This window comes from Cryptotermes secundus, unplaced genomic scaffold, assembly GCF_002891405.2.
Source record: "Cryptotermes secundus unplaced genomic scaffold, Csec_1.0 scaffold477, whole genome shotgun sequence".
Classification (NCBI taxonomy): domain Eukaryota; kingdom Metazoa; phylum Arthropoda; class Insecta; order Blattodea; family Kalotermitidae; genus Cryptotermes; species Cryptotermes secundus.
This window is the reverse complement of record NW_019720168.1, coordinates 91,369-117,014: the sequence shown is the minus strand read 5'-3', so window position 1 is coordinate 117,014 and position 25,646 is coordinate 91,369. Positions and strand designations below refer to the sequence as shown.

General features: G+C 41.6%; 2 protein-coding genes across 6 annotated transcripts in view; both read right to left on the bottom strand.

The window, feature by feature from the left end:
- Window positions 1–17,661, bottom strand: part of LOC111867333 (plexin A3) — a 478,840-nt gene extending 461,179 nt beyond the window's left edge. The window contains exon 1 of the mRNA XM_023857101.2: window positions 17,326–17,661. The gene's annotated coding sequence lies outside the window, so the exon portion shown is untranslated. The remainder of the gene's footprint in view (window positions 1–17,325) is intronic.
- A 1,560-nt stretch (window positions 17,662–19,221) lies between these two features.
- The window catches only part of LOC111867383 (rho GTPase-activating protein 45), a 34,959-nt gene continuing 28,534 nt past the window's right edge, over window positions 19,222–25,646 (bottom strand). For 3 of the 5 annotated variants that reach the window (XM_023857183.2, XM_023857206.2, XM_023857192.2), the window contains 3 exons: window positions 24,477–24,613; window positions 22,213–22,675; window positions 19,222–20,746 (listed from right to left, as the gene is read on the bottom strand). In XM_023857183.2, the coding sequence (XP_023712951.1) occupies window positions 20,346–20,746; window positions 22,213–22,675; window positions 24,477–24,613 (1,001 nt within the window). In that variant the 3' untranslated portion in view covers window positions 19,222–20,345. The remainder of the gene's footprint in view (window positions 20,747–22,212; window positions 22,676–24,476; window positions 24,614–25,646) is intronic. The other 2 variants (XR_002843339.2, XM_023857214.2) reach the window with 2 other exon arrangements.

Genomic DNA, 25,646 nt, shown 5'->3' with positions numbered 1-25,646 from the left:
ACATCGAATCCATATCGAAACTGGCTCGGCTCGTCACGCGCGGTCTAAGGCATGAAATGTCTTCGCCCGTTCGAATACTGGGATCGTTGGTTCGAATCGGCCTCGAGGCACAAACGTGTGTGTAAGTTCTGTGTAGGTAGCGGGCTTGCGACAGGCTGACCCCCGTCCTACGAGTCCTACTGACTGACTGTAAGATTAACAAACTGAAGCGAAACGAAGATGTCACAGATGCTCTATGCTATAGAAGGAGCTCTTTGTGCCCCGGCGCCTGAACAGAGGAAGAATGAGGGCGCGGTCACTGTGATCAGCCCTTCTTCATCTGTGAAAGCTTGAATTTGGAGCTAAGTCGATTCGGGATTGCGTCTTGCAAGGTTACGGTTATTGTGCGGCGGCTTCTGAACAGCCGGCGGGAACTCCGGATGTTGGAGTGTAGTGTATTTCACAGCCAAGTTCTTGTACTTTAGAAGATACAGTGCCATTCTACCTAAACCACACATTTATTGGCTTAGTTCCGCAACTTCACGCGTATAACACTGATACTCCTCCATACGATAACAGCCATAATATGAACCAGCAAGGAGAAGCTCCTTGGCGCGGTAGAAATGCAGCTCACAGTTTCTATGAATATGGATAACCTAGTGTTTTGTCATTTCGCCCCATCTCTCTAAGCAAGTCTAGGGCAGACTCCCAAGCTGTTACCCTGCTCTGTACAGAACGTTCCGAAATCACTGCTCCCTTCATATGTGCAATTTGCTTTCACCTGTACATGTATGCTGATACATAAACACAGTACGTTCACGTATTGTCATGTGTCTGAGTGTGACTATAGACGGGGTTTAGACTGGTAATCGAATTTATTGGACACATTAAGGCACAACTCGTGGCTACACTTTACAAATCTCTATCATACAAAGAGTAGTGTTCTCAGTCACGGTCCTCACTGTTGTGTTTGGCAACGCCTTCAAACAGTGGACGTTCCTCTGTTTCCGGGCTCACGTCCTCGCAGGCTGGCGGCCACTTCACACCAACCTCCTACTCTTCTAACTGCCGTCTCAGAGCCTCCCCGTAATCAAGTCAAAGTCACATTGCCATGACCAGATATTAATTCTTACCGTTTGACAATTACGGTCTTTTTTGTGGGGCGCCATTTCTGACGAGAGGACGGGCCTGTCTTTTGCATATGCTGTTGGCCCCTACCAGCGCGGTCTTTCTCGGGTCCGAGTCCCTTGAAACTCGCGACCATATTTTACTGTCTCAAATTTGAGACTTCCCTTTTCGTCGCCTTCTACGACTCGCAGGGTCACGGTGGAGGTATTCGACCCCGCCTCCACACGGGCCTCTGACTTCGTAGGCAGTATAGTCACTGGTCCTCGTTATATAGCCTCGGCACCGACCGCACAGAAAACATAGCTTCCAACATTTACTCCATTGTTGCGTGTTATACAGCCGTTATCTGGCAATGGCTGTTTCTCTGGTTCCACAGTTCTGGCTTTGAGCAAATATGCCACAGTATAGATGGTCACGTGTCGCTGAGTTACACAATTTACAGTTCACCGTTACACACGCACTAGGGTTCTCAGTTTCCACTAGTCGCTCTAGAGTAACGTTAAAAAATAAATTTACCCTTGGCTAAAATAAGTCTGACGCCATAAAGTAGTATGGGGCAGCGAAGGTATAGCTCCACCATTCTTGAGCTCGGCAAGAGATGGAGGTGAGTAAGAGTTAAATTAAACGATAACAAATCTACAGGAGAATTAAAACATCACATTCGCAACATCCAACAGATTAATCTTATAATGAACAGATTATTGTTACAAAATTTTACTCAATGATCATATTCTCACTCACTCGTGGAACTGAGTCCCTCTTGAGAAGCTGCCAGTTGTGCAGCTATCAAGAGCTTCCCAGCATTTTATGGTACCCGAAGGTTCATTACCGTGTTCATAAGAGCCCTCCACTTGTCCACTGGTCCACTGGGCTGAACTGTCTCAAGAGACGGTCCAATGACGTCTTGTGAATACGGCAGTGAAAATCAGCTTCCATAAAATTCTGAAAATTTCCTGGTCACTGAGCAGTTATCAGTTTCTCAAGAAGGGCCCTTTTTAATGGAAATAATGTCATGAAGTACAATGGAAGGACACCAGTCCTGGCAGGAAACTTGAATCACGCGTTGATTTTGTCCCTATTCAGTCACCCCACTTGAAGCAGTTTCGAGTCTCCCCATTGCGGTTGTTTCCGGCGAAATTTCGCCCTATTCATTTGTTGTAACGACTTTATAATACTGGCCTGAGGCCGAAGGACTAGATTTCAGGGGCAGACTCTAGAGTTAACTCCGTCTACCGTTGATCCAAGGCATCGCTCGCAGCGCGCCAGTGTTTTGTCAACTGTCACGATAGGTAGAAAAGGAGCTACCAGAAGCATGAAGGGGGTGAGAAGTTCGCTTGGGGGACGAGCAGCCGTTTGAGGGCGTGGTACATTGATTGTCAAATGGGACCGAATGAAGCCACCCAGCAAGACATTACAAACGCCGGATTACTTCTTACACTAAGACCTAATTAATGTAACATGTTGTAGAATTGACGTTTATGTAAGACTGACAACGTAGCACAATAGTCCATGAGCACTATAATAAAATACTACACCTTCAGAACTGTCCAAGAAAATGAAATTTTAACAAGGCTGCCTCAAGTGATGTGGATATAAAGTTCTGAATAAGAGATACGAACAGAGGCAGTAAGAAAAATTGTAATTCTTAGATGGAGATACGGCGGGAGCCGATATCAGTGGCCGCGCGGTCTAAGGAATGAACTGTTTTCATTCGCTCGAACGCTGGGATCGTGAGTTCGAATCCAAATCGAGCCGTGGATATTTGTGTGCGTTTATTCTGTTTTTGTGTTGTTCTGTGTGTAGGTAGCGGCCTTGCGACAGTTCTAATGTTGCGTAGCGCAGATCATACAGAAGAGAAGTCACGTGATAACGATCTCGCCAGTTCATTGTCGCGTTGACTGTTACCTAGCAACGAGCTATAAACATTCGTCCTATTGCTGCGTAACTTAAGCGAGAAGGTCTTTATCGCGCCGTTGCCTAGCTATATACGTTACACCTTATCACACTGATCAATTTTTGCTTTTAATACTACTCTCAGGGTACTACTAATCGGGGTCACCAGCAAAGGTCTTGCATTTTATAAAGTATTAATGGATCTGGTTAGTTCAACAGTTGCAAGGTTAGACGGCAGCACGTAGCACCTTAGCAAATAACCAACTTCGGGCCGGTTGGGCATTGCCTAGGTCGTTTTTGTATATATGTGCCTTTTTGTTCGAAATAAAAAGTAACCAACTTCCGCCCACCCCGCACAGTCGGCAATGTATTTACTACCTTGCTCGATTATCCCAAAGGTCGCGGGTTCAAGTCCCGATGAGGTCATTGGATCTTTTTCAATTGACCTAATCCTTCCAGCCGCACTATGGCCCTGGGGTTCACTCAGCCTCTAACAGAAATGAGTGCCAGGAATTAAATAATTTTTTCTGGGGAGTAAAGCACGGCCGGCGCGTAAGGTCTAGATGATGTGGGACCCTCAACGTCTCACAACCCTATGGGCCTTCATGGCCTGTGACAAGGATAGCTTTACTTTTTTACTTTACTATCGCATAACTCTTTAGACATAAGGCCCAATCAAATGATAGCATCGAGTCACACACCAATAATCGCCATCATCAGTATACATATTACAACTCACCAAAACTGCACAACAGCCAAACAAACTGAGAAGCATTCAGAACTCAAATCTAATAAAATTTTACGACCCAACATTCCACTTAAAACACCGAAAGACATCGAAGAGCCTATTGCAGAATTTACTGAAATAATACAAAAGGCAGCTTGGAGTGGAAAACCAGACGACAGACCTCAAACTAAACATCCGGGATATCCATGGGAAGTCAAGGACCAAATTATGGAAAAACGAAAACGCAGAAGAAGATGACAGGTGAGTCGGCATCCAGAAGATAAACACAGATACAACGAAGCGGCTAGAAATTTAAAAGACAAAATAAAAAAGATCAAAGAAGAAACATTCCATACACACCTTCAAAGTTTAACAGCGACAGCTGACATCGAATATTCACTCTGGAAAGCAACCACACGATTAAAACAACCGACACAACGCATCCCACCAATGAGAAACGCGGACCACACCTGGGATCGAAGTGATAAAGAAAAAGCGAACACTTTTGCAGGACACATAGAAGAGACATTCAAACCATATGAACTGCCATAAAACGAAGATCTCGAAACAAAAATCAACAAAGCGCTTAAGGAACAGCTACAAATAACACAACTAGTCAAACTGCTTATACAAAAGGAAATTCAAAACATAATACAAGAAAATCTCGACCCCAGGAAAGTCCCTGGATATGCCTAATCACAGGGAGAATATTGAAAGAAATGCCACGAAAAGCATTGTCCATCTAACAACGATATGCACTTGGATCTTTTTCAATTGACCTAATCCTCCCAGCCGCATTATGGCCCTGGGGTCAACTCAACCTCTAAGAGAAATGAGTACCAGGAATCTTCCTGGTGGGTAAAGGGCGGCCGGTGTGTAAGGCTGACAACCCCACCGCCATCTCTGAGCTGATTTTCAAGAAAATGTGGGATCCTCGACGTCTCGCAACCCTATGGGTTTCCACGGCCTGTTGCAGGGATAGCTTTACCTTTTATTTCTTCAGCTGATGTTACGTGAAGAGGAAAGGGGACACACAAAACTTGATGCGCGTCTCACAGCCACACAAAACAAGGATAGAACAATATGCCAAATTTTCCTCATTTACGGATGTAGTTTCAGTGTGAAATAGTTGATGGAAATGTTTCCTCTAACGTTAAATTCCTGATCTTTCCATCCTACTTTCAACACGCGCAGTAATTTAAGTCGACTAATCATGCCTATAGCCGGTCACGGTAGCCGAGTGGTCGCAGGCGTGCATTGTCTTCGCTCGCTCGGAAGCCGGGAGCGTGGGTTCGAATCCCACTCAGGGCATGGATGTTTAGTTTGTCTGCGTTTTTCTGTGTTTGTGTACAGGTAGAGGCCTTGCGACGAGCTGATCACCCGCCCAAGGAGTCCTACCGAATGTGTAAGATCTAGAAAAACCGAAGTGTGCATCCTTTACGTTGCAATAGAACCCTGCATGTAACCAAGTGTAAATTTATGACAAAAAGTGCTTATTGCAAAACCATTTCAAAGCTTTGCTAGAGATGTGCCACCATAAAGATTTCATTTGGGTTTCTACAGGGGCAAAATTCTGTAACCGAAGACTGAAACAACGTTTGGAAAAATCTAAAAAGAAAATCTTCATGCTATGTAATTCAGTTACCGGAAAGACAGTAATATTTTCCGTACTATCTACAAAGGTGAGTCCGGATAGCGTAGTCGGTACAGCGACTGGCTACGGGCCGGACGACCGAGGGTCGGATTTCGAGTCCTAGTGGGGACAAGAATTTTCACTTCTCCGTGTCGTCCAAACTGCCTCTAGGGTTCACCCAACCTCCAATCCAATGAGTACGGGGGGCTCTTTCACCAGGGGTTAAACTGCAGGGGCGTGAAGCTAGTGCCCTACGCCTTCATGGCGTGTGCTTAATGCGTTGAGCACAGGAACGACTTTACCTTTACCTTACTGTCTAGAAAATGTGGGAGCCTCGACGTCTCACATACCTATGGACCTCCGCTCCCTGTTATAGGGATAGCTTCATATATTTTTTTTTACTCTTTCCGTTTAGTGCTCAGTTCGTACTCAGGTCGCGCCATAGCTCAAGCAGTTAGTCGCTGGCTTCCCACCGCGGCGGCCCGGGTTCGATCCCGGGTCTGGTCAAGTGGGATTTTTCGTGGACAAAGTGGAGCTGGGGCAGGTTTTCTCCGAGTACTTCGGTTTCCCCTGCCAATCTTCATTCCACCAATTGCTCCACAATCACCCTCACCTATCATCTGGGGCTGGTACAATTGGCCAGAAGTGGCCGCAGTACAAGGGACTTAGTCCCACCCCACTAGCAATAAAGAAAAAGCACACAATAGCAATCGCAACAGCTTCTTTTTCGCCGGCAGTGCAAATTGGCCTAAAGGAAAGAGATTGCTGGAGGTCGGCGACAGAGATATCTTCCTTGTGTAGCCGAGTCTCTCAAGAAAATGGAACACAATACACGCTTCCGGCTGCTAATTCCGTTGTAACAGATCGTGGCCGGTCGTGGAAATATTGCGTACGGTACATCTGTAACTGTCAGCAACATTCACTCCTTTATTTCATATAACGTAACGCTATTGTAAGACTTAAAGTTAAGGTAAAGTTGTCCCTGTACTTAACTAATTAAGCACTATGCCACGAAGGCGTTTGGGGGAGTGGATGTATAGACCCACACGTTTTTTTTTTTCACTTCGGCAATAATTGGAGGTGGTCAGCTTCATGCCCCGGAGGCTCTACCCCTGGGAAAGAGCCCCCGGTACCCATTGGACAGGACGCTGGGTGGACCCTAGAGCCGGTCTGGACGACATGAAAAGGTGAAAATTGGATTTTAACTCCGACCCCTCGGTCGTCCAACCCGTAGTCAGTCACTATACTGACTACGCTATCCCGGCTTCGCTGCATCACATACTGAACTTATATATCGTAGAAAATGTTAGGAATAATTATCGTGTTGAAAATTATGGGTCAAAATTCCAAGTAGCCGACTACTTTTGTTGGTAATAACATAGGTGCAAGTTAAATACATCTGTGCCGTACTATACTACAAATCTTTCGGAATGCGAACGGCTGTTTCATTTCTTACAGCTATGACGCTATTATCCGGAGGCCCACCGACTTTAACTATTCATTATCATCCTCTTCTTTGCATTAATTCTCTCTCTCTCCCTTCTTCGTTGTCCTTTCCATCTCGTTTCTCTTGTCTCTTTCTGAAGCCATGGGTGGGAGATATTTCACATGGGATAAGGGAAAGGAACTTGAACTAACACCTGCTTCAAGGTGAGCATCCCCTTTGTGGAAGTCAGCAACTCCTCATTAGATAAAACAGGATATCCTTGCAAATTTGCAAACCTGATTTCTATCGCAATAATTAGGATTCTTGCATATTCCACTTCGCTAGGGTTGTGGGAATGAAGTGCATGACGGGTATTTGGAATTTCATAGATTCGTTGATGCATGCAATAAAGATGGAGTTCTAGGTACCACTCATGAATCCAACTCTACTATTTCAAAGACTTCTTGTCCTACAAATATTATGTTGCTATTGTTACATTCATGTGTAATGTAAGTTTATAATTAAGAAATGAAATACGATTTAATTAATGCATTACCGTCATAGGATAGAATGTTAGTTGAGTCAGAAATTTACATTGCATGCAATTGTAAATATATTCTATTGCTGAAAGCCTACTTTCCTTATTTTGAAAAAGTAAAAGTACACTTGCCGGTCACGCTAGCCGAGCGGTCTAAGGCATGCACTGTCTTCGCTCCCTCGGAAGCCGGGATCGTGGGTTCGAATCCCACTCAGGGCATGCATGTTTGTGTGCGTTTTTCTGTGTTTGTCTACAGGTAGAGGCCTTGCGACGAGCTGATCACTCGCCCAAGGAGTCCTACCTTATGTGTAAGATCTAGTAAACTGAAGTGAAACGGAGAGTTTCATGGAGGTGGGCCTAGGCCCAAATCGGGGTTGTAGCGCCACAGGAAAAAAAAAAGTACACTTACGAGATCACGTTACTGTCTGTGTTTCTTTGTGTATGTCTGTGTGTCTCTATAAGCACCCCCCCACCATACAACTCCTGAAAGCCTAATTGATCCTTATCAAATTGGTCTGTATATCATGGCCACTGAGCCCATCTCAACGGCATACTCCATAAATCCCTTCCAACAGTAATACCAACATTGCAGCCTCTCAAACTGTTGGGATAATAGCATTACTAGAATGCCTGAACCAATATTCATGTAACTTGGTACGTAATCATGCCATATTGGGCAATCTCAACGGCCTTCCATCAGTAATACCAACATTGCGGCCTTTCAAGTTGTTGAGCCCAAACCTCAATATTGCTTGAGCACTTGTACCAATCTTCGTGAAACTGGATATCTACATCATGTAATTTAAGGCCATCCTAACGGCTTACTTCATAAAACGGGCCCAACAGCAATACCAACACTGCAGCCTCAGAAACTTATTTTCTTTATTTTGTTACGCATAAACACCAAAGTTTCTTTTTACTTGTATAAAGTATCTAAATTGTAGTGAAGGCAAAGTGGGCGATTCGTTCATTCCAGAACTCCTTTTTGTCTTTTCTTCCCACTTCTGTAGGTATTTTAAATTTGTTGAACACAAAGTGTTGTCTTGAAAACAGTAGTTCACGCACAGTTTGTAAGAATGTCTATATTCTATTCTCATAAAAATTTCATACTCATAGATCCAATGGCCCATTAGTAATGTCTATGGAACTTGAAGTTACAGAAAATATTCTCATGGCCAATATGTCGGTCTGTTATGCTCTACATGAAAACATAAAAAAGTTGCGTATTATTACAATATCTGTTACTACACGCTCCGCAGGTAAGTGTCACACTTGTTCGTATGTCCGTGTAGTTACTGATTATGGGAAATTAAACGTACGGTATGGGAGTGGTGTTCAGTAGCCTGATGTGCACGCCATATTTCTTTAAGAACGTCGTTTTCAAATTTCATAGGGGACACGCCAATATACACAGACAGGAAGGTGATCTCATGGGCATATTTATTTATCCTTATGAACAGTAAATAAACAAAAAAAAAAAAGTGTCATGGCGCTGTAACTGACACACATACAGGGTGTCCCAGGAGGAATGGACCAAACTTCGGGAGGGTGTTCCTTATGTTAAAGTATGCCGATATAACCCAAAACACCTATGTCCAAAGTTGAACGGTTACGGAGATAATGGCCAGAGAAGTGTCAAACTTTGACCGGTGTTACACACTTGTTGATTACAAAATACATATTAAAACTGGCAGAAATATGTGGTTTCTGTAATGTTAATAATGTACGTAACATCAAACTAACTTGTGAGTGACATGAAGCCATAAAATTGAAGTACAAAATACTCGCTCGCCATGTCATAATTGTTCTTAGGTTTCCAAGCACTATACATGACACATGAATGGCAAGCGCTGACGTAACATGGCTGAGTGCGCATAGTGGTATAAACAGATTCGAGGACAAATATAGATAAGACATGCCAGCTAACAGGTACAGTGCGTGGACTCGCTAGAAGACCACACTTTTCTCGAGCCATTATCTCCGTAACCGTTCAAGTTTGGACATAGGTGTTTTGGGTTATATCGGCATACTATAACATAAGGAACACCCTCCCGAACTTTGGCACATTCCTCCTGGGACACTCTGTATATAGCTCTCAGTAAGTGGCGAAATATGATTTCATAATAGTTCCTCTGTTAACTTTTTTGAAGAAACGAAATTAATAGCGGAGTGCCATCTGTGAATGTAAAAGTAAAACAATATCAAACGCAGCTAAGCTACAAGTATACAAACTGTTTGTACACACGGGGCAGAAACATGGGCCTTAACAGTAACAGAAGAGAATGCACTGAGAATGTTCGAGAGAAAAATAATACGCAAAATATACGGAGCAGGGATGGAAAATAATATATAGAGGACAAGATACAATGAAGAGACAAACACATTACTGAAAGGAGAAGATATAGTAAGATTTATCAAGTCACAGAGAATAAGATGGTTGGAGTATATCGAAAGAATGGAAGATAATTCAATGCCAAAGAGAATGTTAAAAGGATGGCTATATTCCAAAAGAACAGGAAGACCCAGGATGATGTGGCTAAACGATGTTGAGAACGGCCTGAAGAAGATGAAGGTTAAAGGATGGATAGAGAAGATGAGGAATAGAGAGCAGTGGAGACTGGTTGTAGAGGAGGCCAAGGCTCGCCAAGGACTGTAGCGCCGAGTGGTAGTAGATAGGTAGGTAGGTAGGTAGGTAGGTAGGTACCATTTGTGAATTCGAAACGCATCCAATGAAAGTTACATTTCTGTACCGTACAGTATGTTCGTGCTAGCTCAACTTAATTAAAGAAGTTTTTGAGTAACGCGGATTTAATTAAAGAAATGTATGACATTTCTTTTGAAATAGAATTACAACAGGAGGGTTCAACTAATGGCATTTCTGTTTGTTTCTGTGGGCCACGAAAGAAGAACTTTCCATTGGTACTGAGGCTCACACAATCACGGAAAGTCGGTAGAAGCTTCTGTTGGCTTATACAATTATTTTGATAGATTACTTTAAAAAATATATGACTCGGAAAATTCTGACTGCTTTCTCATGGAAATGACTGCCCGCAGACTTATATAATCTTTACAATTCAAAATATTTATGTAAATATTACAACTATAGAATATTTTCAAGCCAGTAGAGAGATTATCAGATGACAGAAAATGTCGATAGGAACAATTGATGCCAGGGCCCACTACTGGGCCGCGACCCGGCGGTTGAGAAGCATTGATCTAGATAATCAGCTCAAAGATGGCGGCAAGGTTGTCAGCCTTACGCGCCGGCCGCGCTTTACTCCCAAGGAAAATTATTTAATTAATTCCTGGTACTCATTTCTGTTAGAGGCTGAGTGAACCCCAAGTTTAGGTCAACTGAAAAAAATTCAGTGACCTCATAGGGACCTGAACCCGCGACCTTCCGGCTTGTAGCATAGTGCCTTAACCACTACGCTACCGCGTGCCCCCACATAGTGCTTAACTAATTAAGCACAGGAACAACTTTACCTTTTTAGTCCCTTTGTCTTCAATATTGCCTCTGTGCCTGAGCACTACGCTACGATGACGTATAGACAAATTGAGCTAAAGCTCCACCCATTCGTCATATCGGAACTTGAGTGAGGTCAGTGATCTGTTTCACGTTTCGAATAATTTACCCGTGCTGAAAGATTCCTGGTGGCTGTGTGAGGCCCCCAGTCGGTCTTGACGCAGTTGAAAAATAAAATAGCAATGAATGTTGCACTGCGGGTTGCCCTTCGCCCGGGGTTCGCTGTTACAGAAACTATTCGCGATAAAGCTACACGTATTAGTTTTCAGTTTGTTCTCCCCTATCTTCTTGGGTATCTCACAGCGATTTTGTTTTCTGTGAATGAAAATGGGTGACCTTATTGGTTATCGTATTCGGTTATATTTTGTTAAAAACTGATGATGTTTTAATTCTGAATTTCTGACTTCGGAATACACTATTGTTACTTTCCTGTACTCTGTGTTGCTTCTGTATGGGCGTTTATGACGTATCTGTTCCTGTTTACAATGTGGACTGGCTGGTGTTTATATTATGGTGGATATGCAGCTTAGGTCATGTGATGACCCGGGGCAAGGGGTAATTGTGTAGTACTGGGGGAGGGCGTTTCTAGATGTGTACGAGTATACAGGTTAGCCTAAAAGAAATAAACACTTTCAAAGTTTTACAGAAAGAAGAGTTTTATAGCTCAAGCGGTTAGTCGCTGGCTTTCCACCGCGGAGGCCCGGGTTCGATCCCGGGTCTGGTCAAGTTGGATTTGTGGTGGACAAAGTGGCGCTGGGGCAGGTTTTCTTCGAGTATTTCGGTTTCCCCTGCCAATCCTCATTCCACAAATTGCTCCACATTCACCCTCACCTATCATCTGGGGCTGGTACAATAGGCCAGAAGTGGCCGCAGTACAAGGGACTTTGTCCCACCCCACTAGCGACAAAAAAAAAAAATGGCATGGCCGAGATACTTACATGATTTGAAAAGTACGCCCTAAAGTTTACATAGGTAAGTTACAAGCGTTCTACAGGGTTACCTGGACGAAAAATTGCCTCGGCGTTGAATTGGCCAGTTCTGGCCGCCTGTCACTTCTCACGCCCTCGAACCCACCCTTTTGTCTGAAATTTTTCTTCTGCGCCTTCAAGGTTACTCTTGGCCTTGTTCGAAGTTACATGACACTTGCTTTACCTGCGAAAGTGTCGTTCATTTGTAGTTTCTGCCCAAATCGTATATGCGAACACGCTCGCGTTTGCTACGTAATTGGCCCTTCTTGTTTATCTGTAGTATTTCCATTGTCTCTTCGATTGCATTATATGTACGTCCCGTGTCACGTATGTGTTGAGCATATTTAGAAGTCTCTCTGTCTGTTCTCATGGCTTGAATATGATCTCTGAATCGAGCTTTAAATGTGTGTCCCGCCTGCCCACGCATCTTAGTGGACATTCACTGCATTTATTTTTATCTGTTTATTTATTGTTTTGTTGAAGGAAAAATACCATCAGTCATGATACACAACAGGGTGCAAACATTGAAGATGTTTAATAAATATCTGAAGTTTGTTTGGGCGCGAACTTTTGAGGTTATGTTTAAAAAAAATTGTTGGTTTGGATCCCAGTCGTTGTAGTAGTTTTACGCTGTATTCTGGAACTGACGTCTCGTCGCATTTCATGTGCTTCATGAAGCACCTAACAAAATGCCATAGCTAAAGATGTATGTTTGATACCTGTCACTAAAGGGGCCCATACACGTAGGGAGTCTGGCTCGCGAGGCCGACTCGGCTCGGGTTCCAAAGAGCCAAATTCGTCCGTGTATGGGTCGCAAAGTTGGGAGTCAGCTCATGCGTTTTTCTTGAAATTAATCCGAGCCCGGTTCCAGAGTCAAGCTCGCCGAGCCAGACTCGTATGTGTACGGGCCCCTTAAGATGAGCCTCGTCAGAATATTCTACACGTCTTTACACACGCTGGTGAAAGCTCTGCCAGTCCCAAGGGATCAAGTTTCGTCTTCGAGAAAATTTCTATCTTCTTCCACTTTTCTTTGTTTCTCTCTTGTTCTGTAACACTTGTAAGGTTTGCACGTCTCTTATTCTATTCCATCTTTCTCGTCCTTTCTCGAGAACTTCAATTCACATTTTGGCTGGTATTGCCGTTCAAGTCACGTACAATGAGAAAGATGTAAAATGTTGTCATTTGGGTGCTTTCCATACCTAAGATGAACCTTGTCTGCACATCAAACTCTGGAGGTCTTCTTGTTCTCAGCTCCTCCTGGCGAGTATGGAGATGATGTTTAAAATATGCTGACACATCTGTTTCTTCTCTAATGATCGCACTCACAAACTATGCTAGCGAGTTGGCTTCCAGAATAAGTTGTGGAAAATCTCTTGGCATATCCTCACAGCAATCTCGGAAACTTAGAACTAATAACGCATCAATAGAGGCAACAGTGAATAACAGTAAGTTAAATTCTTGCCTTTGAACGGAATACTTCTATAGTGTCCACGCAATATCGAACTCCGGTATTGCTACGCTGAATTTCAGGTTCACATGGCAGTGACTATGAAGACTGCTGCCAGGAGACGCATGCGCCAGGCTGAGTCCAGTTTTCCGACTGTTTCTGCTGATTTCTTGTTTGGTTTAATCTTCGACCTTGAAGATGTAGGCAATATGTTCATCCGAAAAATTGGGCTTTCTCCAAACTACATGGAGTTAAATGCAGAAGACCATATTCTTAGCTATCGCTCTATATTCTTTGACGTTTGTGGGCTAGGTCATATAACACTATATTACACTCCTCCAAGAGAACCGGCTGCAGTACAGATATGCCTAATATGCAGAATATACAGTGCTATCGTTGTAAAGCTACTCGAAAATCGTTCGGCTGTTCAGGCGTGAGAGCATTCCATCTGCTTACATGACAAATTCTGACTGGCAACGGACTTTACAGACCAGGGTCTATACGGATTAAATTTTTTCTTCACGTTTGTCCAAAATAATATTTGATACGCTAGCGTAAGGCAAGTGCATGCGCGCAGCTCAATTTGCAAGCGGTAAGCCTTCCGGAAGCAAACGCTAGAAGCCAGCAAATTGTTTCATGTGGAATGCAAAGCAGCACAATTTACTACAAGCTGATACGCGAGGTTAAAACGTTTCCTCCTGTTTTCTCTGTACAATTCAGTTAAATTTGTAAGAATCTTCCTTTAGGATTTGAGGCTTTCACGGCGGTGACTATGAAGAAAGCAGTCTTCTGGGATTTGGCACCGTGTATATGTGGCGTTAACAGACGTTTCGAAAAACGTATCGCCTCTTCTACCCTGAAGATGTAGGCGATACGTTCCTCCGAAACGTCGGTTAACACCACATATACACGGTGCCAAATCCCAGAAGACTGCTTTCTTCATCTTCCTTTAGCTTTTCCTAATTTCTTTAAAATTCCAGGAAGAGAAGCAGGCATTGTATGACTCAGCCACACCGCCTCAATGACTACACTGAGTTACACCTGTTTACCTTTATAATCGGGGTACGCGGTAGCGTAGTTGGCTGTGGTACTATGCTAAGCCTGAAGGTCGGGGTTTCGATTCCCGATGAGGTCACTCGGTTTTTCAAGTGACCTAATCTTTCCAACGGCACTATGGGCCTGGGGTCGACTCAGCCTCTAACAGAAACGAGTACCAAAGATCTTCCTGGGGGGTAAAGGGCGGTCGGAGCATAAGGCTCACAATCTCACCGCCATCTATGAGCAGATTATCTAGAAAATTTTGAACCGTCGACGTCTCACAAATCTACGGGCCTCCACGGCCTGTTACAGGGATAGCTTCACATTTTACCTTTTTACCCTCATAATGGAAAATCTGCCGTTTAGCAGACAGAGCCACCCGGATCGTACAGAAATAAATACGACAAACATGAAAAGTTACGTGCACCTCATATGCGTATCTTTATTTGGTGGGTTATTTTACAACGTTGTGTCTAGACTACATAGCGTAGAATGTTATGACTGGTGAGCAACTAAATAGGCAAAATTAAATAAAACAATTATGGCTTAATCGTAGTACAATCTCAGTACGAACAGCCGATCACCCGGCCGAGATTCGAATAAAGCACCTAAGAATACAAGTCTAGACAGCTATATCGGCACCCTCAACCATAAGTGTGCTTGTTTGATACTCTAAAACAATAGGAAAGAAATAAATTCAGGTAGAGTTTCATATAGATTGGCCTATTCGTGAAAATTATTTGGTTCCCATCCCTGGAATTAAAATCCGAATGATTCAGTCGATGTTTTCATACTTGCATCGGAAATACATGTAGTATTTCAACAGTGCCCGCCCGTAGATGCATGTTCAGACACGAAGAGTCAAGCCAGTGACGTGACAACCAAGACTTTTCTCTCACTCCTCCCCACTGCGCGGGCAGTTCCTTGTGCAGTGGAAATGTTGTTTACAGTCTCAGAGCGTTGTGACTTCAAGAACTTGCTGCCAGTGGCCTTTCTCTGTGTAAATTAAACTTACGTGCCGGCTGATTGCAATTCCGAACCCATAATTACTGCATTAACTACTCAAACAGTCGCATTGCTTCTTGTGTCAACATGCCGTGCGACACACTGGAGCAACGAATGTTCATACAGAATGTCTTAGGTGAAAATGAGTTTTTGTAAGAAATGTAAGGTAAAGTTTTATCAAACGTAAATAAATTAAAATTACAGGACAGAAGGGACCGAACAACACACCCTAAAATTGGGTGAAGACAAATTTGATGAAATCGGTGCTAGAATTAAGCAGTCGTCCCTAAAATCCTTTAGGGCGAGGGCACACCAATGAAACGCAGCCGCAACGCAACGGCAATTTCTGAGAAATGTCGCCCATTTCAAGCATGTGACTGGTTTCCAGATTAGGAGGCGCACACTGAGGAAACTTATGTTTGATTAGTTACTCACATCACCTTAGGCGGGTATGTTCGCCCGGCGTAATGCATGCAGTTACTAATACAATGGAAGATAACAATACTGAATCTGTGGTGGCAGTTGAGATGGTGTGAGAACGGAGGACGACGACCATAAGGAAAATATTGGGACGTAAATTAATTTGTTTTGCTGGTCACGGTAGCCGGTAGCCGGTAGCCGGTAGCCGAGCGGTCTAAGGCATGCACTGTCTTCGCTCGCTTGGATCGTGGGTTCGAATCCCACTCAGGGCATGGATGTTTAGTTTGTGTGTGTGCGTTTTTCTGTGTTTGTGTACAGGTAGAGGCCTTGCGACGAGCTGATCACCCGCCCAAGGAGTCCTACCGAATGTGTAAGATCTAGAAAACCCGAAGTGAACGGAGAAGTTCATGGAGGTAGGCCTAGGCTCATTGGGGCTGTAGAGCCAAGGGGGGGGGGAAGAAGACACCTGATTATAGCCTTATATAGGCGAACCATGTAATGCGGTAGAAGGGTTACTATATAAGAAGTTGCATTTAAGACGGAAATATATGTGAAATAAATGATGTTAATGCATCAGGATGCTTAAATACAACAAAACAAATAGAAGCCGCCATAGTGCAGCTGGAAGGATTAGGTCAATTAAAAAAAAATCCACCTCATCGGGACTCGAACCTGGAACCTTCCGGTTTGTAGCATAGTTCCGCAACCAACTACGTTACCTTGTGCCCAGTGGGTAGGACTTCTTGGAAGGGAGATCAGCCCGTCGCAAGGCCGCTATATATACACAGAACAACAAAAACACAGAATAAACGGACACAGACACCCATACCTTGAGTGGGATTCGAACCCACGATCCCGGCTTTCGAGCGAGCGAAGAGAGCTCATGCCTTAGACCTCGCGGCTACTGTGATCGGCAAGGAGATTTACTGTACAACCCCCCCCAAAAAAAAGTTGACAGCAACGTATGTAACAATCAGCACAGTTCCAGTATAAGCACTTGAAGAAAACTCTTGACAATATATGAACAATGAAAATCAGTAAGAAATATGTCCATTAAATGTACGTGTTAAAAAATTAAACTTGAACTGAAAAAGGTTCGCACATCTTAATACAATTACACGAACAATCCAGCTACTGCTAGCAGCGTAATAGTTGGCAGTATTACGTCACTGACACGAACCAGGTCTTGCACAAACTAATTAACTTGCGAGAATGACTCACTAATAAAGGTAGATAAAATTTGGACACAGCTAGTGCCAGAAAATTCGTTTGTCACAAAACAAACCTTTATACAGAGCCGTTCCTGCGGAACAGCACGACTGACCCAGGTCCGCCACACATTGCCTAACCTTACATGTTTACACAGCTTCCATGTTCCTAGCAAAACTGGCTCAAGGTACACTACAACCTGCGTTCCATAGCCTCCATACTCAGAAAGAAATTTTCATCAAGGTTCGCAACAACACGAGCTGCATAATCTGCGTGCTACTTGTAGCGGTTTAAATCAGAAAAAGTTACTTGGAGGCACTGGTGGAGATAACTTCGCCATATGCATGAAAAACAACTGAGCGTGCTCAATAACAAATAAATAACATACCGTGCGTACAGAAGGAACTCAGTAAGCATTTCGGCATCACAGCTAGTTCGTTCTAGACTTTACGCTGACTCAAAAGAAGCACATTGGTTTCGAAAATTAACAGTCTTGCCTTCCCATCTTATCAGCACAACAACGGCTGTCTGTCTGTCCCTAGTCGCGGCAACTAGCGATGGCCAAGAAATAACATAATTTCCAGTGCAACACTGCATCACGCGCCATCATAAACTAACAGAACAAATGTAACTTAGCAGTACAATTCGATTCTCGTCCAAATAAAGAAGCCGAACAGCAGTACAATTCGATTCTCGTCCAAATAAAGAAGCCGAACAACACTTTGCACCAGACGGTATGCTCGGTCGCAGAAATGACACAAGGATGGGAGTGGTGAGTGGGAACACGTGACTTAACATCATGGACATCATTGGTGATGGAAAATAGGGGAGATGACGTCATACGAGACGACCCGAATGAGAGCCGATAATGAGGAGAGCGGCTCAATTCACGGCTACCAAACTTTGATAATATTCTCTAAGGGCAGAATAAATGTTACAGGCAGTCCTCTCAGGTATACCACAGTCTAAAGCTTCATAAATTTTGTTTTGTGCACAGTCCTAAACACGCTTTATTCCGTGTATTTCACATTTCTCGCCTGCTGTAAGAGATATTTCGGCCAGGGGCTTTTGGGCTGCAAACTACGAGACAGAAAGATTCGGCCGTACACCAGTCACACGTATCCCCATACACATGACAATAAAAAATTCTCCTATTCTGCTTATATTTTGTCTGTCAAAATACTTACTGTATTTAATCTAGCACTGAGTTCTGCTGTACTTTTTACTGCAAACAATTTCAAATTTTCCTTTCTGTACATGAACATGTCTCAAAGCCAGGACATCTTAATAAGTGTAGTGACTAGGCTAGGGGCTAGATGATCAGCACATAGTTGATGTTTTTCTTCTCTGTAGCACACAGACTATCTTTAAGGCCCTTGCACCAAGCCTCCTAGCTGGTAGGTACCAGGAACTCTTTCCCCAGGAACAAAGCAGTCGAGACATGAAGCTAACCACTCCTCTCTGAAGAGTGCCAAAGTTAAAAATGTGTGGAGCTATGTCTCCATTCCTTCATACTTCTTCATGGTGTAATGCTTAATTAAGCACAGGAGAAAGTTTTAGGTTTCTGTTTGAGGCCACCTCTCGGAAAAGAGCTCATTCAAGGATGACTAAGATGTCAGGAGGCTAATATTTGTGGTAACATGTACTGGATTAAAACAGAAAATCCTTGTCTCCTGGGATGTGATGCCATGTAGCTTGATAGAAAAGTTGGAGAAACCTGCAGCTTTCATCTTCAGGGTAGCTGCGTATGCCACACAGGTAAGGGGAAAACTGGACAGGAATTAGAGCTGCAAGTAAGCCAATGGGAGATGCAGCCCTAGTTACTCTCCATATTTCCCTTTTCCTGTACCCTTATGTCTCTCTACCCTGAAGATAGGGGTAGCAGTTTCCCCTCAAATCTCAGTACCCATTTACCAAGCTACACAGCATCACACCCATGAGAACCTCTGATCCCATATGAATGAAATTTGCCTGGGGAAAGGTCCATATGTGAATTTTGTTTTAGCGGCGACGAGCTATATGTTTGCAGTAACATGGTTAGTGGCCAGACTATGGCCCTAAACATTAAAGGATCTTGAAAGGATTAAATGTTCATTCACAGACTTTTCGTCTACTTATTTCTCTGCTTAGAGACAACTGCATGTTATCATATCAGTATCATGCTTTATCTGGTACTTCATTCAGTACTGAAAGAAGCCTTGGTAACAAAATTATAAGAATGTGAAACTCTACACTACCTATACACTACACTCTACACTACTTGTAAAATGAAACACATAGCAGTTCCAGCCATTGTATTTAGACTCAATGTACTACATTAATCTTAAATTAAAATATAAATACAACTATGTTAAGAGTAATTACATTAGCAAAATAATAATATAATAATGCAGAGACATTCTGTATTCCACTCATTCAAACAGATGAGAATTCTATAAAGAACTTGCAAGATACATGGCTAAGTGGCAAGGGGAGAACAATGTATACTGAAATGTTATTTGCATTCTAACCTCTGATCTAACTGTGATCATAATGAGTCAAACCTCTTCTTACATAAATGGAAATTTTAGAGAAAGAATATATTCTGTTCCTTCAAATTCTGACTAATGTTGACACTCATTTCTAGTTTCTGTGAGTCTCCCACTTACTTTTAAATTAATGAACCAAATTTATCCGATTCCTTTTATCAAGAATAATGTATTACATGTTTGCTTCTGGTTTTCTTTTTCATGAACTCTATTCAAAAGAGAAATCCACAGAAAAAAGGGTGAATTCCTTGTATTTCAACAGTGCATTCAGTGGGTCTATGTTATGAACATTAGACATCACAGTCCTATCTCATATCCTCCTCCATGTCAATGAAGAACCTAAAAAAAATAAACTAACTATAGGACTCTGTTCAAATTTGTTAAAATATTTATCATGGGTAAGACCAACAATGATTCTTCAAGTGATGGATAATTTGGATATTTTGGTAATAACAATGCACTGCTCCACTGCTAATACATAATGTATCATGTTGTGCTATAGAAAAATGTTCACAGTATTCATTTTGACTTAGTAGAAAACTATTTTATGTCTTGAACGAATAAATGTAATATTTAAGTTACTTACATAGTACTTTGTAAGTTGATAAAAAGAAATTGACTTAGGTACAAACTTATATGCAGAAGTCAGTAGAATAATTTTTATTACAAAAAATTAGACACTATCAAAGACAATATAATACATATCAGTATAATTGTTAAATTAACAAACATGACTTTAGTTTTAATTTTTGTATGTTAAGAATTACTATGTATATTAATTAAAGAAAAGAGCCACTTACAAGTATCTTAGTAGACCACTCAGCTATGTCCGAATAACTGCTTCCCTTGTTGTTGAAGCCAAGCCCTGTTAACGTACTCATCAAGGAACAGGAAATTCAATATCTGGCTCAATAACATTTTCCATACCAGTTACAACTGCATGTTCAGGCTTTGAGGAGCGTTTTGTTGCTGTTATCTCTGTTGAAGCATCAGAAAAATGGAAAGCACCAAGGTGTGAGTATAGTGGGGTCAATTTCTCACCCATTTCTATGGACATAATCCTTTTTTCATCCACCGGAACCAGCTCCAGGCCTGGGTATTTCAATGATGATATTTTTTCAGTATGGCAAAATGTTGTCTTTGACAGCAGCATTTCCATGTTGCTCCTTTCTGCATAATTTATGAGGGTGGACACATTCTGTTGCATATCTCCACTCTGCATTGCTGTTAACAAGCCGACATCATACTTCTGATGTGCTGGAATGTAGGCGAAATTGTCTCCTGGTGTATAAAGGGAGAAACAGTTGTAATGAATGAGGTGTGCTGTAGAGGTTTTCATAATCCCCACCCACACGGCTTTTAATAGATTTGGGACAGAGTAAAATATATCCTAACTTTTTCATTTTATGTAGAAGTATTGGTATACTCGTAAACAGTGTAATGCTGCTGCTAATGATGATGGTCGTAAATTACAGACAATTACATAGAATGTTATTATGCTAACATAACAAATAAGTCTGTCTGTAGTGTAAGGCTTGGTGAACTCAATAGTTTGCCATTAGCAATTCAATGTAAGTGTAATGTGGTGACGAAAGGATGGGCACTACATGTGGTATCTGCTTACCCAAAAAAGTGTAGTAAAATAAAGGCAATTATAAAGTATAATTACATTTGTAAGTAACTAATGTGAACAGATTTATACATCTTTTACATATATCTAAGTAGGGCACCTCCAAGTTTGTAACTAATACTGTTTCCAGTAAAGGGATATGACTTAGCAAACAAATATTACTGGTACTGTCAGCAAAATTTGCAGTGGTTACAGAAGCCATGTGAAATAAATGTAGATGTTATGAGCGTTCTGTAGAGATGGTTCTGTTCCATACAAGATGGATGAGATGTCTGTGCTGCTATCTAGTATTTAATTCTTGCAATACTTCAAATACTGGGTTATAAATATCAGTATACTGTATATGGCATTCGTCTGTAGCTTGTTTCTATCGATTCTACATATGTGATATTTTTCTAATGTGGTTAAGTGTTGCCCTGTTTTCTTGTTTTCATTATGCCCATTGTGTTAGTTAGAGTCCCATAGGGCTGCGCTATAGCTCAAGCGGTTAGTCACTGGCTTGCCACTGCGGCAGCCTCGGTTCGATCCCTGGTCTGGTCAAGTGGGATTTGTGGTGGACAAAGTGGCGCTGGGGCAGGTTTTCTCTGAGTACTTCGGTTTCCCCTGCCAATCTTCATTCCAGCAATTGCTCCACAATCACCCTCACCTATCATCTGGGGCTGGTACAATAGGCCAGAAGTGGCCGCAGTACAAGGGACATAGTCCCACCCCACTAGTATTTAAAAACAAAACTACAGTCCCATATGTGTGCCCCTGAAACAACTGAGAGTTGTAAAATATAAACTGTGGATTTTAAAATCTTTTGTGTGAGTCGCACATGAGATGGCAGTGAATACATGAATAGAAAGTAGACAGACTGAAATGGGATCCTACAATATAATTCAGTGTCCCCATTTTCACAATTCCTCCCAGGTGATTGCAAATTCTTTGAAGTTGCATAATATGTGTCTTTGCTGTTGTTGCTCATAAAAGAGTTAACTCCGCATAATTCCCAGGATTTTTCAGATGCCTGAGAAGAAATGTGTGAACGCAAAAGACAGTAGAATTGGGCTGATTATTGTGTGTGTTCTTTAATAATTCTTACTGGATTTCATAAAGTTTATAGCATGACTTATACCAGTGCTCACTGCAGTAATGTGCTCTGAAGTAGGACTTGTGGCACATGTTGTGGACAGGGCCTCAGCACCATCTCTTGCATCATCTGTTGAGTGAGTGACTGAAGAAGAGGGAGAAAGCTGTGTGTATGCTGTTGCTGTTGCTGTTGCAGAGCCTGGATTTCTCTTACACCACTGAGGCAATTCAAGAAATACATCACATCCCTCTTCAAGTTCACGAGGACTTCGGCTCTCTACAGAACTGCTAGCATGGGACTCAAAGCTGTAGTCAGAGTCAGCTGAGCTCTCTGTACGTTGGGCGTTCAGCTGTACGGGTTTATGAGCAGTCCACTCCTCTCCATCCATTTTATCACACTGCCTTCTCTCAGTAATCTTTTCCTCCATTTCAACTAAACTATTCTTCCTGGGCTTTTCACATGCTTCAGCATTGTCATTTCCCGGCCCTTGATTTGCCAACAAGGAAAGCTGAAAGAAAGTACAAGATTGCATGATTAATGTAGCTGTATAAGAGTCCACTGTGTTAAAATTAAACCGGAACAGATGTCTAATACATTGTTAATTTTATCTCAGACTGATCAAAAGATTAGTCATAATTTTCTTCAGTTCCTCTCTTTCATCTAATTTGTCTAATTTCCGGTTAAACTTAGTTACTCATTGTACTTATTAGTATAATTTCATTAACAACACAAGAAATGAAAAACAAGAATGTAACAGAAAATGATTTTCTTGAATAATATTGTCATCTGTGTGTGTGACTTATAAGACTCGACTTGGTTTCCTGTTATATGTCGGGACAAACCTCCAGAAAACACCTTTCATTTCCATATCCATGGAATTATTTGTGTATCCACAGAAACATTACCGTGCGGCTGGTTGGTTTCCAAGAATACATCTCCATGGAAATGTGTTTGTGATTCACTCCCTAGTAATGGCTCTACACGTCACAATATTTAATATTTTCAAACTATATAAATGTGTTCTATTCGTTCCTTCCAAGAGTTTATCTGAGAAGAAAAATTCATGCTAGAAAGCAAGTATTATTTCCAACTAATGACACAATACATGTGGAACAACAAAATAGACTGCAGGAAAAGTTAGAAAACCAGAAAGAAAACTGAAAATATTTTGTTTATAATAATGGAGCAACTTGTAATTTGAATCATAAATGCATGAAGCAGGTACAGTGAACTGTATTTTTTTTTGTCTAGAAATAAGTACTGTGCTGAACAGAAACCAATCGACATGGAAAAGTGTGCATCCTGTTGTGTCAGAAGCAAATGGCAAGGTAAGGATTCACAAACGCTGAACTAAGCTACAACATACAATGCTCAATACAGGAAGAACACACACACATATCAATGACAGCAATATTTTTACGTTTTTACACGACAAACACAGCATGAACATCAACACGCCATAACAACCCATGTAATAATATCCATAATACAATTAATACTGTATAACATCAGGTGTAACAACTTCTGCCCTGAGAGATGCTCAACAACGTGGCTTTCCACAATTATTCACGCAACACGAAAACTATGAACACATGAGGAAATTTTAACATCATATCCCATAGTCTTAGCTACTATTCCAATGACTTTAATATTTTAGGTTTAAATTGTATAATTTTCAATTTAAATTTCATTCTCAAGGCCTTATTTCGCAATTTTACATCTTATCAATATATGTTCACCTTCGATAAATATCACACGCAAAAAAAAATAATATGTTAACATTTTTAATATATCTTTAATTCAACTGTATTACAATTCTTTGTATGTATATAATATTAAAATTGAGAAGGTTATTATTGTAATTTCTTGTATTCTGATCTAGACTTAATTTTGTAATACGAATGTGTTGCACTCAATATGGATCCATAATTGGGAGTTAAAATAACTTCAGTCATTCGATTATAACTACTGCCTAATGATGGTCCCATGAGGACCAAAACATGTAGTGGTGCAAAAATAAAAATTCAATCTCAGTTCTGATTGACTGTATAACCACATTTGTTGTGTTGACAGAACCCTTACCTTGCCATTTGCAAGTGTTCAGTTCTTTTGGGATTCTGTTACGAACAGATTTTACTGTAGTGTACTTAACGTGTACATGGAGATGGATTCTGTTACATACCCAGGAAGGTACGTAAGTACAGTAATTGTGAATGTAACTATACTTTGAGTTGTAGAACGACACTCATGAAACTGAAGTTAAATTAACTTGAGATCAAGTGTATAAATTGTGCACATAAGCCACTTACCCCTTCAAGGCCTTGATAATCTTTCAGGGATCCTTCAAACACTTTTGGCATCTTTTCATGAGGCATGTACTTGCAGCCTGTTAAGTCATCGGGAAGTAAGAAATATGGTAGCTCGTCGTCAGAAGCTATTTCTTCTCCTATAGAAAAACCATACAATAATTACTGTACATGAAAAATATCTATGGGGCACATGGTAGTGTAGTTGGTTGAGGCGCTATGCTACAAGGCAGAAGGTCGCGGGTTCAAGTCCCGATGAGGTCATTGGATTTTTTTCAATTGACCTAATTCTTCCAGGCACATTATGGCCCTGGGGTTCACTCAGCCTCTAACAAAACTGAGTACCAGGAATTAAATAAATAATTTTCCTGGGGGGTAAAACGCGGCCGTCGCGTAAGGCTGACAACCTTACCGTGATCTTTGAGCCGACTGTCTAGATAATGTGGGACCCTCAACGTCTCACAACCTATGGGCCTTCTTGGCCTGTTACAGGGATAGCTTTACTTTTTTTTACTTTACATGAAAAATATGTAACGGAATGAATGCATTAAAATATTCTTCATCCAATTAATATATGCTGAGCGAAATAATACAATTAATTTGGCATCGAATATCTATATATTATGGTAAAGTAAAGTTGTCTCTGTGCTCAACTAATTAAGCACTACGTCATGAAGGCGTATGGGGGGAGGTGGATGTATATACCAATGCTTTCTTGACTTTGGTACTAGTTGGAGGTGAGTGGTCAGCTTCACGCCTCGGCCACTTTACCCCCATGAAAAGAGCTCACAATGCCCATTTGATAGGAGGTTAAGTGGAGCCCAGAGCTGGTCTGGATGGCTTGGAGAAAAGAAAATTCTTGACCTTATTGAGACTTGAACTCCAACCCCTCAGTTGTCCAGCCCATTGACAGTCATTATACTGACTATGCTACCCTGGCTCCTAGCTATATATTATGGCTTTTATATAACTTTATTTTGTAGCAGCTTTTACAGATGTGTCTTTTTCTTTTATGAGCCCATTTATGTAAAAAATAAAGCCAAAATTATTCTAAAATTACCATATAATAAGTTCTAGCAATTCCTTATTTGCAATATAAAACATGTCATGACATATCAGGTGAAACTGTCCATAACAATTATTTTTATACTTAACTCATCCATAAATCTGTGA